Genomic DNA, 14,696 nt, shown 5'->3' with positions numbered 1-14,696 from the left:
CCCTTCTCCTCTTTTGTTCATGTCATTCCTCACTTAAACAGTTCCTGATTTCCATGAACTTAAAAGTAAAATTAATTTAATTAATTTGGGACTAAAGTAAAAAATATAATAGTATTAGTATTAAATTGTAAAATGATGACATAGTCTAGAATTAATGACATAATAAATTTGATCGATTGTATCAAAATCCTATAAATATGATCGGGTAAAATAGTAATTCTTTAATTGTTATTCATACTTTCATAATTGTTCTTACTAAAAATATCAAATGACAATATTTTAGACTTAAAATATTAGTGTTTAATATTTCTTAAGGGTGTGAAAAATCTTAAACCTTAAATATATTATAATATAAGTTATTTATCAAAAAATTAAAATATGTTTTATAGGTTAAATATATTTATTTATAAATTTTAATTATAATATAATTAATATATTTAAAAATGTTTATTTATTATAAATTTTAGTTATATAAAATAAATATCTATCTTGGATGATAATAAAAATCACGTGTTAATTAATATCTTTCATTACGTTTACACGAATGAATAAATAGATCTTGGCCGGTAGAAATTTTTACGTAAATAATATTTTTTAAAAGAAGAATTACAAAAATGATACCTGTGCAAGTTTATTTACCGGAGTAGACCTGTTTACTGTTCATGCTCGGAATTCGGTTCCTCGGGAACCGAATTCTGAGCTTCAAACTTGTTTTTTTTTCTTCTCAGTTAGTTTAAATTTTTTTTTTTCGTGTCTGTGGCCCATTTTGGGCAAATGATGGAAGTGGAACGGCCGTTCCGGAAGCAGAACGGGCCGTTCTGCGAAAGATACAGCGTCTTTTTTTTTAATCTGGAACGGCCCTGCAACGGCCCGTTCCAAAACCAGAACGACCCGTTCTTAACCCGTTTTAATTTAAAAAAAAAAGACTCTGTTTCTTTAAACAGAACGACCTGTTCTGCTTCCGGAACGGGCCATTCCACTTTCAGCATTTGCCCAAAATCGGCCCCAAACACGAAAAAAAAAAATTTAAATTAACTCAGAATTCGGTTCCCCGGGAACCGAATTCTGAGAAGAAAAAAAACAAAAAAAAAGTTTGAAGCTCAGAATTCGGTTCCCGGAGAACCGAATTCCGAGCATGAACAGTAAACAGGTCTACTCCTGTAAATAAACTTGCACAGGTGTCATTTTTGTAATTTTTTTTAAACAAAATATTATTTAAGTAAAAATTTCTGGCCGGTAAGTCTAGTGTTTTAAGGTGTCGGTACTCTAGCTAGTGGCTACCGGTTGGGTAATTAATTTTACATGCCCAATTGATTATTATCTATAATTTTACATGCCCAAATGGTAGCAACTTAGCAATTTATGTTCCTTAATCAAATTGTTTAAACTTTGAATCTTGATCTTGGATGAAGAATAAATTATGTTAAAAGGAGAATACTTATATTGTATGTGCTCATGATCTTTGGCAGAGGTTAGTATTATTTTTCACGGTGTACTTTTTTTAATTTATAATTTTTTTAATAATACTTACATGCATATTATATAAAGATTAGTTGAGAATCATGTAATTTAGGATCATTTAATAATTTCTTCTCACTAATCTCTTTCATATCTTCCTTAATTTACTACTAATCTATTTTTTTTAAGATTTGATATTCAACTAGTTGTAAAAAAAATATATTCAAGTATTTTTTTTAAAAAAAATATTTGAGTCTCTAAAATTTAAGATATATATTAAAAAAATTAAAAATAATTAAAGATATATTAGTAATTAAACTTGAATTTTTTTTGTCATTGTAATATAATTTTTAATTATTATTACTTAGAGTAATATTTATAAGATCTTAAATTTTAAATTTGTTGTTGTCATTTTAATTTTTATAAAACATAAAAAGTTAGAATTAAGTATCAACTTAGCCAATATATAGCTATAAATGATTCTAAAACGAGTAAATAAATAATAATAATAATAATAATAATAATAATAAATAATAATGTTCAGTTGGCTTAGAGTTGGTTAGCTTTGCCAAATTTAGTACCACATTTGGCGATCAGTAAGGGATATTATATATATATATATATATATATATATATATATATATATATATATATATATATATCTATATATATATATATATATATATGAGATATTATAAGATTAGGTTATGATAAAAGGAATATAAATTTTAATCCTATTAAATGTTTGATTTATATTATTATGATAACAAATCAAACAATATTTTTATATTTAACATATATACCAATAAAATATGATGATAATTATGTTGAAATAAAAAATTTTCTGTTTCATTAAAATTACATATAACCTTTTAAAAAAATAACTTTTAATTTAAAATTTTAAAATTAAAAAAATATTTTAACTATATTATACAAAATTATTTTTTATTTATGTAATTACTTTTCTTAGAATTATAAAAATATACAGTATTTTTAAATTACAATTATTATTCAAACATTATTGTATATAATATTAATCCTTACGATCAACTTAGTGGTAAAGGTTAAAATAGTATATATAAAATTCAAAGTACAAATTTTGATGCCATCATTCTAATTTCTATTGATAAAAAATAATAATATATAATATTATATATATCAAAATATAAATAAATATCATATAATATATATTGCTATATATTTTATAAATTAATCTTTAATATCATATATGCTGCTATATTTATTATATATATTTTATTATTTTGTATAATATAATATAATATATAACATAATGTATATAGAAAAAGGAGGGAACAGACATATCTTATTTTGTTCCATCCTAATTTATTTCTTCTTTTTTTATGATAAAAAATATATTCGACTAATAAGATATAAAATAAAGAATTAAACAAGACTATCCTAGCTTGTTGATATAACAAACAGCAAGTTAAGTTATAATAGTATATAATAGTTCATATTTTGACAACTAATCAGACCCAATTGTATCGGTTTTGTGGCTGACTTTATTTATTTAGTTGCTTACTTTTTGTCGCTAAATAACAATTTTGTGTGCTGATGTACTTAGTCGATATTGACTTAATTGTTTGTGGTTATATTCCAGTTTAGCCATTTATGACCTTTTATATTTAAGAATAAAAGATCATAAATAATACAGGGTGCAAGTTGATTGTATACTGATAATATCACGGGAAATAATATAAATAGAGTTAACTCTATTTTGTTAGTTATATGTAATTCATTCTTCTTTAAAAAATTTTCATTTTTTATTGTTAAAGTGGTATATTCAGTTGCAACTATCTATATTACAAATCAAAAATGGAATATCAATTCTTGATTAAAAAACATATATTTCAAATCATTTAAGTTAATAATTTTTTATTTTCCTCTTTAGTTAAAAAAAGAAAAAGAAGTAAAACCAGAATTGCTTTTTATGTTTAATTCTGAACGATAATTGTTAGTTGCCTTCATCCTCCTCTATGGTTCACCGCTGAAATAGAATGTAATAATTTCCAACAAATAACCATAATAAAAACTTGAGTTAACAGCACACATCTTACAACTCACGATTCTCTTTTTCTTGAATCTAATAGTTTGACCAATTATCACACGTAAACGGAAAGGTGGAAAAAAAAACCCGGCAATATTTAAAGCTCAATTGTATACGTGGTTTATATAACTCAACCCCGTAATTAACCATTTATACTCAACTTATTATATGTTTTCTTGCTCAACCATCTTCGGATCTTCATCATTGAACCATGAAGATCTATATTCTGCTAGCGATTACTTCTTTCAGATTTTGTTTCATTGAAAAAGTTGCTTCAAATTCTAGTTCTCGTCCATACGATGCAATTTTCAACTTTGGTGACTCTTTGAGTGACACGGGCAATTTCCTACACTCGGGTGCCATTAAATTTCCAGTTATCGGAAAGCTTCCTTATGGACGAACTTATTTTAAAAATGCAACCGGTCGTTGCTCGGATGGACGACTAGTGATTGATTTTATAGGTACGTGGTAGATTTGTGATGCGTAAATAGTAATCACTATTCTTGCGTCTATAAGGGAGAGAAGAAAATACAATAGAAAAGATATACAAATAATTATAAGGTCTTTTATGATACTCAATTGTCCTGAATTTTGAATGTAGCTGAGGCATATGGGTTGCCATTTTTACCACCCTATCTGGCACTAACCAAAGACCAAAACATTCATGCTGGAGTAAATTTTGCTGTAGCCGGAGCCACAGCGCTTGATTCGAATTTCTTCATTCAAGCAGGACTTGGAAAATTTCTATGGACAAATGACTCATTGAGCATTCAACTTGACTGGTTTAGGAAGCTCAAACCCTCTCTTTGCACCACCAAACAAGGTAACATATATACTAACATTGACCACCAAAGGAAACACTTGCATATATATGACTTTTATGAAGTTTCCAATATTAAAATTTGAATTTAATTTCTGTCCACTTACATGTCACAGATTGTGATAGCTTTTTCAAACACTCTCTCTTTCTAGTGGGGAGATAGGTGGTAATGATGTTAACTATGTGGCCTTTGCTGGAAATAATATTACTCAACTTCAAGCTATCGTTCCTCCGGTCATTGAAGCAATAAAACAAAGGCCATCAATGTATCTTATATCAAATTATAAATGCATTTATTATTATTCGGGTGCTAACAACACACTCTTTGTCACATTTTTTTAACAACTATTTTTTTTGTCAAAATTTATTAAAAAATCACAAAATCATGAAAAATTCATTAAATTGAGTGTCAGATTTATCAAATTTTATATTTTGTAATAAATTTTAATCAATAAAAAAATATGTTCAAAAGTTTCAACATTTTTTCTTAAATATTAATGTCTTTCTCAACTCAATTTGTTAAAAAAAATAATGATAGCAATTACATTAATGTAATATTCTAGTCCATCAAATTAATTCTACTTTCTACCCCTTATTTTGGTAGGAATTGATAGCTGAAGGAGCAAGGGAGCTATTGGTGCCAGGGAATTTGCCAATTGGATGCTCTGCGTTCTACCTAACTTTATTTAGAAGCGAGAACAAGGAGGACTACGATGAAATTGGATGCTTGAAAGCTTTCAATAGTTTTGCAGCGTACTGTAACAAACAACTGAAACAAGCTTTGGAGACAGTAAGGCAGAAGAATCCTCATTCAAGGATACTGTATGCTGATTATTATGGTGCTGCCAATCGTTATTGCCATGCACCGGGACACTATGGTTAGCCTTACTTTTTTGTCCTTGTTTATTTTTTTATTTTATTTTTATTTTACCTTCCTAGCTATCCTTCAGTATGTTTGAATGCAATAGATTTATGAACTTATGATGTGCATGCACAGGGTTTACTCATGGGGTGTTGAGAGCATGCTGTGGTGAAGGTGGACCCTACAATTTCAATATATCCGCAACGTGTGGTCACAATGGTTCAAAAGCATGTGCAAATTCGTCCACATATGCAAACTGGGATGGATTTCATTTGACAGAAGCAGCTTATAGGTACATTGCTGAAGGTCTAATTTACGGTCCATTCTCATCTCCTCCTCTCAAGACCCCTCCCAATAAGATAGCTTAGAGTTGATGCTACCTATCAGCAAATTTTCTCGCTGCATTGGGAAAAAATCTATATAATATATAGTGACCTCCAAATAATGAAATGTTTGGCAGATATTAACAGTGATGTCTGGATTCTAATATAAAGCGTCTTACAATAAATTAGGGTCACAATCAAACGCATCTATGTAGGACCTGCACTTTCAATAATAATTCTTTGTTTTTTTTTTTTTTTGAAACTTTGGATGGATTATCATGGAGAGAATTTTTTCTGGATGTAGAATCCACGTAATAAATTTTGCGCTTCACATGAAATTTGTGGTTAGGGGGGTCCCGACTGAGAAGAGAAAATCCATCTATTTTTCAACTTATAAGGCTTTTTTTTCTTCTTTTCTTTCACACAAATATTTTAAAACTACACTTCAAACTAATTTGGTTGGATCGGATATAAGTAAAGTTTTTGATACATCTTCTGTATAGCATGTTTTGGTGTCCGATCCTGGTGTGTTGAATAGTATACAGACATTTATATTTAGCTGTTATGTCATTTAATACGTTATTCAGTGTTATTTATTTGGACATCTTCTCAAATATTCATAATTATTAAAATTATAATATTAATCATATATCACATCAAGTAAATAATACAATAATTATTAATATTTAATAATTTCATAAATATAAATCAATATATATTAATATATTTTGATATAAGTATAAATGTATTAAATAAGATAAATATATTAGAAGAAATTTGATTAAAATTACCGATATATCATATCACCTGGTAACACTTCATCTACAAAAAAAAATATCATATTTTAATAAGAAAAATTAAAATTATAGAATTATATTATTTTAAGATTAAAATTATTCAGTTAAAAAATTAAAAGATCAAAATATCACAATTACGATATTTGAGAAATTAAAATTGTATAATTAAAATTTGAAGACTAAATTCTTATAATTACGATAGATAGAGACAAAAACACATTTAAATTTAATTCTAATTTGTTAATATATTAAATAATTGTTAATAGTTCCTAATTTTTTTAAAAATAGTTGAAAATCACAATTAAAGTAAAATGCGATAATTTTTTTTATAAAGTAAAGTGTTAATTACAGGTAAAAAAATGCTACCTACATTTAAAACACACAAAAAATTGCAATCTTAATTTTCAATTGGAGAGAAAGCATGCATCACACTGTGATCTAAAATTAAAAATTGGATTGCAGAAAAACTTGAACAACAACTTTTATTCTCACATGTGATCAATAGAAAATATGCAAAACTAAGAGGCAAATTTCCTTAATCTTGTACTTCCATTTATAGCTAAAAAAAAAATTTCACATACCAAAAAGAGAGAAAAAATGAAGAAAATGAGGTAAAGATTAAATAAGTATGTATTAACTTTTAATTGATTTTGTATTAGAATAAAATAGTTGAAATAATTAATGATTAAAATAAAAGATTACCAGTGACATACTACAAAAAAAAATGTTATATATATAATATATAAAAGTGTCACTAGATAAAATATATGCAAGTATAAATATATTTAATACATATACACAAACAATTTTAGTATTAATTTTTAATGAGATTAAAAAATATATTTTCTATGTCATTGTAACTTTTACTTACATTATTTTACAATATATCAACATATATTATATTTATAGTGTGAATAAAAGTAATATTTAGTTACACATATTGTATTACTATAAGATGTGTATCACTATACATAGTAATTTTTTTTTTTTAGTAACATCTATTAGACAAACTTTTTTAAAGGAAAAATTTCTATAAATGTTAACAACTTTATATAATATGATTTGGACAACTTTTCCTTTTTTGGAGGAAAAAGCTTATCTAAATATTAATCACTTTATATAATAAGATATTTGAAAATTAAAATTATAAAAAGTAATTATTTCAATTTAAAATTAAAATAATCTTAATAAAACTCAAAATATTCCATATAAAAAAATAGTTAGCTCTTAATAACATTATATTAATATTATAATAACATTTTGGGCTTGGATATATAGTTATGACTAGATGTGATTAAATATTTAGGTTAAATACTTATGAGTGAGTTAATTTAGTTTTTTCAAAGTTTTATAACTAATTAGACAATGAAAATGTTTTAAAAGTGGATCTACTTAATATGTGCAAAGTTGCACAAGACAAAAATACCTAAATTGAAAACTTCAGTTTTTGGAAAATGTAAGGACGGTTAAAAAATAAAAAAGAATATCTTTTTTTATTGATAAGTGTGTATGCAATTTATATTTATCAAGTCTTTAACCAATGCAAGACTTTTTCTTTAACCATAAATAAAAGAGTAGTGTTATGCATTCTAAATTACAGTTCCAAATCATTATTACAAATCATTCAATTTACATTTGTAAAAAATTTTAAATAAAATATTTTTTTAATCTTATTATTTTAAAATTTTAAACATTTGAGGATTTTTCGGCCAAAATTTTTCGGAATATGTATCGTTTCTGCAAACAAAAACCTTCGGTTAACAGCAAACATCTTACAACTCACCATTCTTTTTTCTTGAATCTAATAGTTTGACCAAGTGTCAGACACAAACGCATCAAACGGAAAGGTGAGAAAAAAACGCTGCAATATTAAGTGGTTTATATAACTCTACCCCATAATTAATCATTTATACTCAACTTATCATCTTCTGATCTTCATCTTTACACCATGAAGATTTATATTCTGCTGGTCATTGCTTCCTTCACATTTTGTTTCCCTGAAAAAGTTGCTCCAAATTCTACTTCTCCCCCGTATAATGCAATTTTCAACTTTGGTGACTCTATAAGTGACACTGGCAATTTTCTTAAATCAGGTGCCATCACACATCCATTTATCGGAAACCCTCCTTATGGTCAAACCTATTTTAAACATGCAACCGGCCGTTGTTCAGATGGACGACTAATGATTGATTTTATAGGTACGTGGTAGATTTGGGATATATAAATAATAACCACAATCTCTTGCATCTAATTAAAAGGGAGAGAAGAAAATAAAATAGTAATGATATACTATACATATAGGTAAGCTCATTATATAATATGCACTTCACTTACCATGAATTTTGAATGTAGCTGAGGCATATGGGTTGCCATTTTTACCACCCTATCTGGCACTAACCAAAGACCAAAACATTCATACTGGAGTAAATTTTGCCGTAGCTGGAGCCACAGCGCTTGATTCAAAATTCTTCGTCGAGGCAGGACTTGATAAATTTCTATGGACAAAGGACTCATTGAACATTCAACTTGACTGGTTTAAGAAGCTGAAACCTTCCCTTTGCACCACCAAACAAGGTAACATATATACTAACATTGACCACCAAAGGAAACACCTGCATATATATGACTTTTATGAAGCTTCAAATTAAAATTTGAATTCAATTTTTGTCCACTTACATGTCACAGATTGTGATAGCTACTTCGGTCGCTCTCTCTTTCTGGTGGGGGAGATAGGCGGTAACGATATCAACTATCCTGCCTTTGCGGGAAATATTACTCAACTTCAAGCTACAATTCGTCCCGCCGTTGAAGCAGTAATAAAGGCGACCAATGTATCTTACATCAAACTCTAAGTGCATTTTTCATTATTGGAGTATTATAGTACCATGTTATGTTACATCCTCTTAACACATTCTCTTTTTTTTGTTGTTGTTGAAATTCATTGAAAAATAACAAAATTGAGAGTTTCATTAAATATGTTACGAGATTTATCGAATTTTGTAAATTTCAATGAATTTTAGCTAATTAAAAAGTTATATTCTATACATTCTAAAATATGTCTCAACTCAGTTCGTTAAGAAAACAATTCTGATAGCAATTACATTATTGTAATATTTTATTTCATCAAATTCATTATACTTTCTACCCTTTATTTTGCTAGGATTTGATAGCAGAAGGAGCAAGAGAGCTATTGGTGCCAGGGAATTTTCCAATTGGATGCTCTACGTTCTTCTTAACTTCATATAAAAGTGGGAACAAGGAGGACTACGATGAAAGTGGATGCTTGAAAGCTTTCAATGGTTTTGCAGCAAACTATAACAAGCAACTCAACCAAGCTTTGGAGACACTAAGGCAGAAGAATCCTCAAGCAAGGATAATGTATGCTGATTATTATGGTGCTGCCAGTCGTTTCTTTCATGCACCAGCTCTCTATGGTTAGAGTCCTCTGTTTTATTTTTATTTGTTATTCTCCTTCTAGTTATCCTTCAGTCAGTATAGTATGTTTGAACAACTTGTTTGAATGCAATCGGTTTATCAAATAAATTATTTTATAATGTGTTTTCTTTTTGAAAATTTTGTTCAATGTTTCGCTGGGTAGGACCAATTTCTTTTCTAATTATTGAACTTACCTTAAATGCATGCACAGGGTTTACTGATGGGGCGTTGAAAGCATGCTGTGGTGGAGTTGGACCCTACAATTTCAATTCGTCCACTTGGTGTGGTCAGAGTGGTTCAAATGCATGCCCAAATGCGTCCACGTATGTAAACTGGGACGGAATTCATTTGACAGAAGCAGCTTATAGGTCCATTGCCCAAGGTCTAGTTAACGGTCCATTCTCATCTCCTCCCCTCAAGACACCTCCCATTAAGATTTAGAGTTGATGCTAGCTATCAGCAAATTTTCTCGCTTCGTCGATCAAAATCTATAATAGTAACCTCCTTGTAATAAAATGTTTGGCAGATATTAACATAGTAATGTCTGGATTCTAGTATATATAGTGGCTCAAAGCTTTTTACAATAGATTTGATTCACATTCAAATGCATATATGCATGACCTGAACTTTCAATAGCAATTCTTTGTTGACTAGTACCAAGTGTAGCATTTGGCTTCAAATGATGGGTGGATGACTTGTTTTTGAAACTTTGATGGATTATTAAGGAGAGAAAAAGGGTGCAGAATCTACGTGATAAATTTTGCGCCTTGTATCTGCACAGGGGGGACAAGAGTAATTTTATCATTATTCCTAAAGCTCCTAATGTTCCTCCATAAGTCTTCATTAATGTCTATCTCGTATTCTCATTGTCTTCGGCTTTTCCTATTTAAAGGATGATATTTTTTGTCTACTTTGTCTAAATGGGATATATATTTTCAATCTTACCTTTTCAATTTCAGTAAATGCCTTTGGCCTTACCTACCTTAGAAAGGAAAGGAGTCTATTTGCAAAAAGTTAAAAGTATTATCAAGATGACATATAATTAATATTGTAATAAATATGATCTAAAAGTATATTTTTACCTTAACAAATCTTTATTTGTATTAATCTTCACTGAGTTTGGATTTTGATGACAAACTTTATTGTTACATATGTGTGTGATATATGTGTATTTCAAAAAAAGTGTCATTGATTGATCCTTATAATAAGACTCAAGTCTTTATAGATCAAAATGCTTTTTATATTTTAAATGAGGTAAGTAATGGATGTTGGACTAGTATCCCATGAAAATGGAATTTGGATTCTCTCTTGCAATTTTTTCTTTCTAGCCTCTCTCCTGTAATATTAATAGTCATGAGATATATTTAATGGCTCAAATTTAATCTTATAATTAATGGAATTTCTTAAATGATTAAATTTGAGCCATTAGATATATCTAATGACTATTAATGTTACTGGAGAGAGAAAATTGCAGGAAAGGATTCAAATTCATGAAAATGGCCCTTGTAAATCCATTGTAGTGCAAAAAATGAGATTTAAATTTTTTTTATTACTTTAAATTATTTTGTTTAATTGAGACAAATCTTATCCAAAACATGGTCGTTTTAATTTTGACTCGGTCTTCAAAATTTTATCTATTTTATTAAATTTTATCTAACTCAAATATTTTATTCTCTATCAGTTAGATTAGCTTAGTTGAATTTTCTCTTTAACTTTTGAATTATTTGCGAACTTCACACGAGCTCCCAATTGTTTCTTGGAGCGGCACTTATACGTATATCACGGATAAATTTTTAAGATCAGTGTCATCACGCATTAAGAAAAACTTATCTAACAAATTTTTTTGGTTCTTCAGATTTTCCATCTTTACATCCACCATATAAAACCAACATATTAATCATCTGATTACACTTATTTTATGTTTTTACTATATTGTCGGTGTTTATTTGAATAGTCCTTAGTAGGGAATGAAAGAGTTCTCGGTATACTCCTTCTCCTTGGTCAAACCCTACCTGAATACATCTCACATGAGATTTTGAGATTTGTGGTTATGGGTTGATAACTGAGTAGAGAAAATAAATCTATATATTTTTTCAATATTAATTTTCTTTGTTTGAAGCGATAGTTTAAAATATTGGTTGAGCTAGGGCAGTTAAAACAGATTTTGTATATAATTTTTATATTGTTTTGATACTCACAATTTCATCTGACTAGATAAGTTGGGAGAATTTTTCACATTTTTTTTAATTCTTATTCATCTAAATAATATATTTTCAAACTACATTTTTTTTCTCCATCTCTGTCATTTCTTTTTTCTCCATTTTTTTTAATCTTTAACTAAACAAATTGTCAGGAATACCCGCTCACTTTGCCACTTTCCGTTCCTTTTTTCAGAACTAGAAAAGTATCATATCATTAATTAGAAAGACTTTTCTGTTTTTTAAATAACATTTTCTCTCTTAATTATTGTTCTCAATCTTCATTCTTAAAAATATATGTTCTTTTTGGTGTTTTGAGAAAAGAAAAATAAATAAAAAAGAAAGGAACAGCAAACAAAACTAATTACAAGCGAGGAATCTTCATTCTTAATTATTAGTTTCAATCTTCACTCTTAAAAATACATGTTTGTTTGTTATTTTGTAATCAAAAATATTTTTTTCAAACGACAAAATTGACATTGTCTATATGCTATATACCTTAGAAAAGGAAATAATAAAGGATAAAATGTATTTAACGAGTTATTTAGAAAATAATTATAAAGTTGTGATAAATACTAATAAATATCTAATTAAAATTGTTAAAAACTCAATTATTACATTTTTTAATCAAAGAGTTATTACGACTATGCTTTTATTTTTTAAAGTGCGTTTTTTTCTTTTTGAAAGAGTACGATTTCAATAAAAGAAATATAAGAATGAAAGTGAGAAAAAGTAATAAATATGACAAGTAATAATGTGATTGGAAAAAAGAAAGAAAGAAAAAAGTCTAATATTAACTTTAGAAGTGTCTACAACCGTATCTGGGAGGTTCACAATCTAAAATAACTTAATGTAGCAATAAATTAAACTAACTTTTTAAGTGATTGGAGGTTGATTTTTTTTATTTATTTATTTATTATTATTATTATTATTTTTTTATTTTTTTTTACATATGGTACTAGCGTGTCATGAACTCTATATATAAACAAAAAGTTTGGTCAGATATAATATAATTAATTTGACTATGGAATATTACCCACGTGATCTTAAATTTAAATTCTAATTTTGTTATTATAATTTTAATGGCTAAAAAAGACTAAACTAACTTAATTAAATTTAATTTAATTTAAGTGATAGATTAAACTAATTAACTTAAACTAACTTAATTTAATAATATTTTAGTCTAACTAATCTAACTTAATTTATTGAAATCCTAAACTAATTAATAACTAATCTAACTTTGTAATAAAATACACTAACCTATAACTAAATAACTTAACTTAGTAAGACTAACTTAATTTATTTTATCTAATTTAATTATAGTAATAGACTAAACTAATTCAACTAATATCTAAACTAACTTAACTTAGCACATACTAAACTAAATGATCTAATTTAACTTAGGCTAATTCCGCTAGTTAATAGTGCATGTAAACTAATTTAATTACTATAATACACTATTTTAACTTAATTATTCTATCAGCAAGTCGTTAATTTGAGTAGTATTAAATTTAATTTTTTTAAAATAAACTCTTGTGTTCAAATTTTGTAGATAAAAAAGTGATTAAAAAGAGAAATCTCATGCAAAAGCTAATCAATTAAATTAATTTTTCAATGAAAAATTAGTTATCAATAAAGTCGATAGATATTTCATGTTATTAATATGATTACTTAAAAAAATTAACTTAATCTAATTACTAACACACTAAACTAATTTTATTATTAATTACTACTGCACTACCTAATTAGTCCAATTAAATAGAATAAATAAACTATATTTCATAACCAATAACTACACTAACTATAATACTAATACACTAAACTAACCAAACTAACTTGGTATAAAATTTACCTATGTGTAACTTTTTTTAAACTAACCAAAGTAACCGATTAACAATTCTTATATGCAAAAAAAAATAATAAATGATTAAAATTTATTATATTAAAACACTATCGCTTATTAGAAATGGAAAAGATGAATAAACATCGATATTTTTCACCTAATTTGACATCATTCTTTTTTTTTTTTAATTATTAATTAATTAAGTGAACAACAATTAAGTAAAACGAGAGAAGGTTAATTTTAAAAAATAGTTTAAATTATTGACATATTTAATGCTCTTAACTAAATTAGCTATTTTTTACAGGGGACAATTTGTTGAAATAATCTTATACTTATACATAAAACAAAAAAAAATGAAAACAATTAAACTCTAAAATAAATGAATAGTTTATAATAAAGAAAGAGAGGTTAAATTTGTGTATATTATTTTAGTTTTATTGGTGTACTTTGTTGTTAATCAATGACAATTATTATTAAATTCAAGATTTATTGCTACAAATGTTAGTTTATACATTGTTTTAATTTAAATGATATATATTGTGTATATTATATAGATTAGTATTGAACTGAACAATAATTTTTCGAATTAAACCATTTAGAATATACTAGAATATATATCTATTATGCAAGTTTGAAAAAATTCATAAAATAAATAACATATTAAAAAAAATCATATTCTATGACAAGAAACGTCACATTCGTCATAAAATGTGAATGTCAATATATTAAATCTTCATATTTTGTATCTCCTACTATGATGGGTGATGATCACTCGACATAAAATATGAACTTTCTATGTCGTGTATTGATCTATCATATTTTATGTCATCGAGATCTATGTCGCATCTCAAACCAACATAAAATGTCCAAAACACTCATCATGAAATGTCAA

General features: G+C 26.8%; 1 protein-coding gene and 1 pseudogene across 1 annotated transcript; both read left to right on the top strand.

Moving 5' to 3' along the window:
- Window positions 1–4,453: 4,453 nt before the first annotated feature.
- On the top strand, window positions 4,454–5,576 carry LOC109817759 (GDSL esterase/lipase At1g28590 pseudogene; annotated as a pseudogene).
- Window positions 5,577–8,229: 2,653 nt separating this feature from the next.
- Window positions 8,230–10,673, top strand: LOC145949160 (GDSL esterase/lipase At5g45910). Its single transcript, XM_020383100.3, has 5 exons — window positions 8,230–8,526; window positions 8,681–8,902; window positions 9,014–9,159; window positions 9,489–9,762; window positions 9,975–10,673. The coding sequence occupies exons 1-5, from the start codon at window positions 8,277–8,279 to the stop codon at window positions 10,202–10,204; spliced, it is 1,122 nt and encodes a 373-aa protein (XP_020238689.2). The 5' UTR covers window positions 8,230–8,276; the 3' UTR covers window positions 10,205–10,673.
- The last annotated feature ends 4,023 nt before the right edge of the window (window positions 10,674–14,696 follow it).

The sequence above is a fragment of the Cajanus cajan genome, chromosome 1 (assembly GCF_000230855.2).
Source record: "Cajanus cajan strain Asha chromosome 1, NIPB_CcT2T_4, whole genome shotgun sequence".
Classification (NCBI taxonomy): Eukaryota; Viridiplantae; Streptophyta; class Magnoliopsida; order Fabales; family Fabaceae; genus Cajanus; species Cajanus cajan.
Note: the sequence above shows the minus strand (reverse complement) of the source record. Positions and strands in the feature narration are given on the sequence as shown.

Coding starts and splice junctions, on each gene's coding strand:
- LOC145949160 (XM_020383100.3), top strand. CDS start 8,277: ATGAAGATTTATATTCTGCTGGTCATTGCTTCCTTCACATTTTGTTTC. Junction 9,160..9,488: donor CAGTAATAAAGGCGACCAAT/GTATCTTACATC, acceptor TTATTTTGCTAG/GATTTGATAGCAGAAGGAGC. Junction 9,763..9,974: donor TCATGCACCAGCTCTCTATG/GTTAGAGTCCTC, acceptor ATGCATGCACAG/GGTTTACTGATGGGGCGTTG.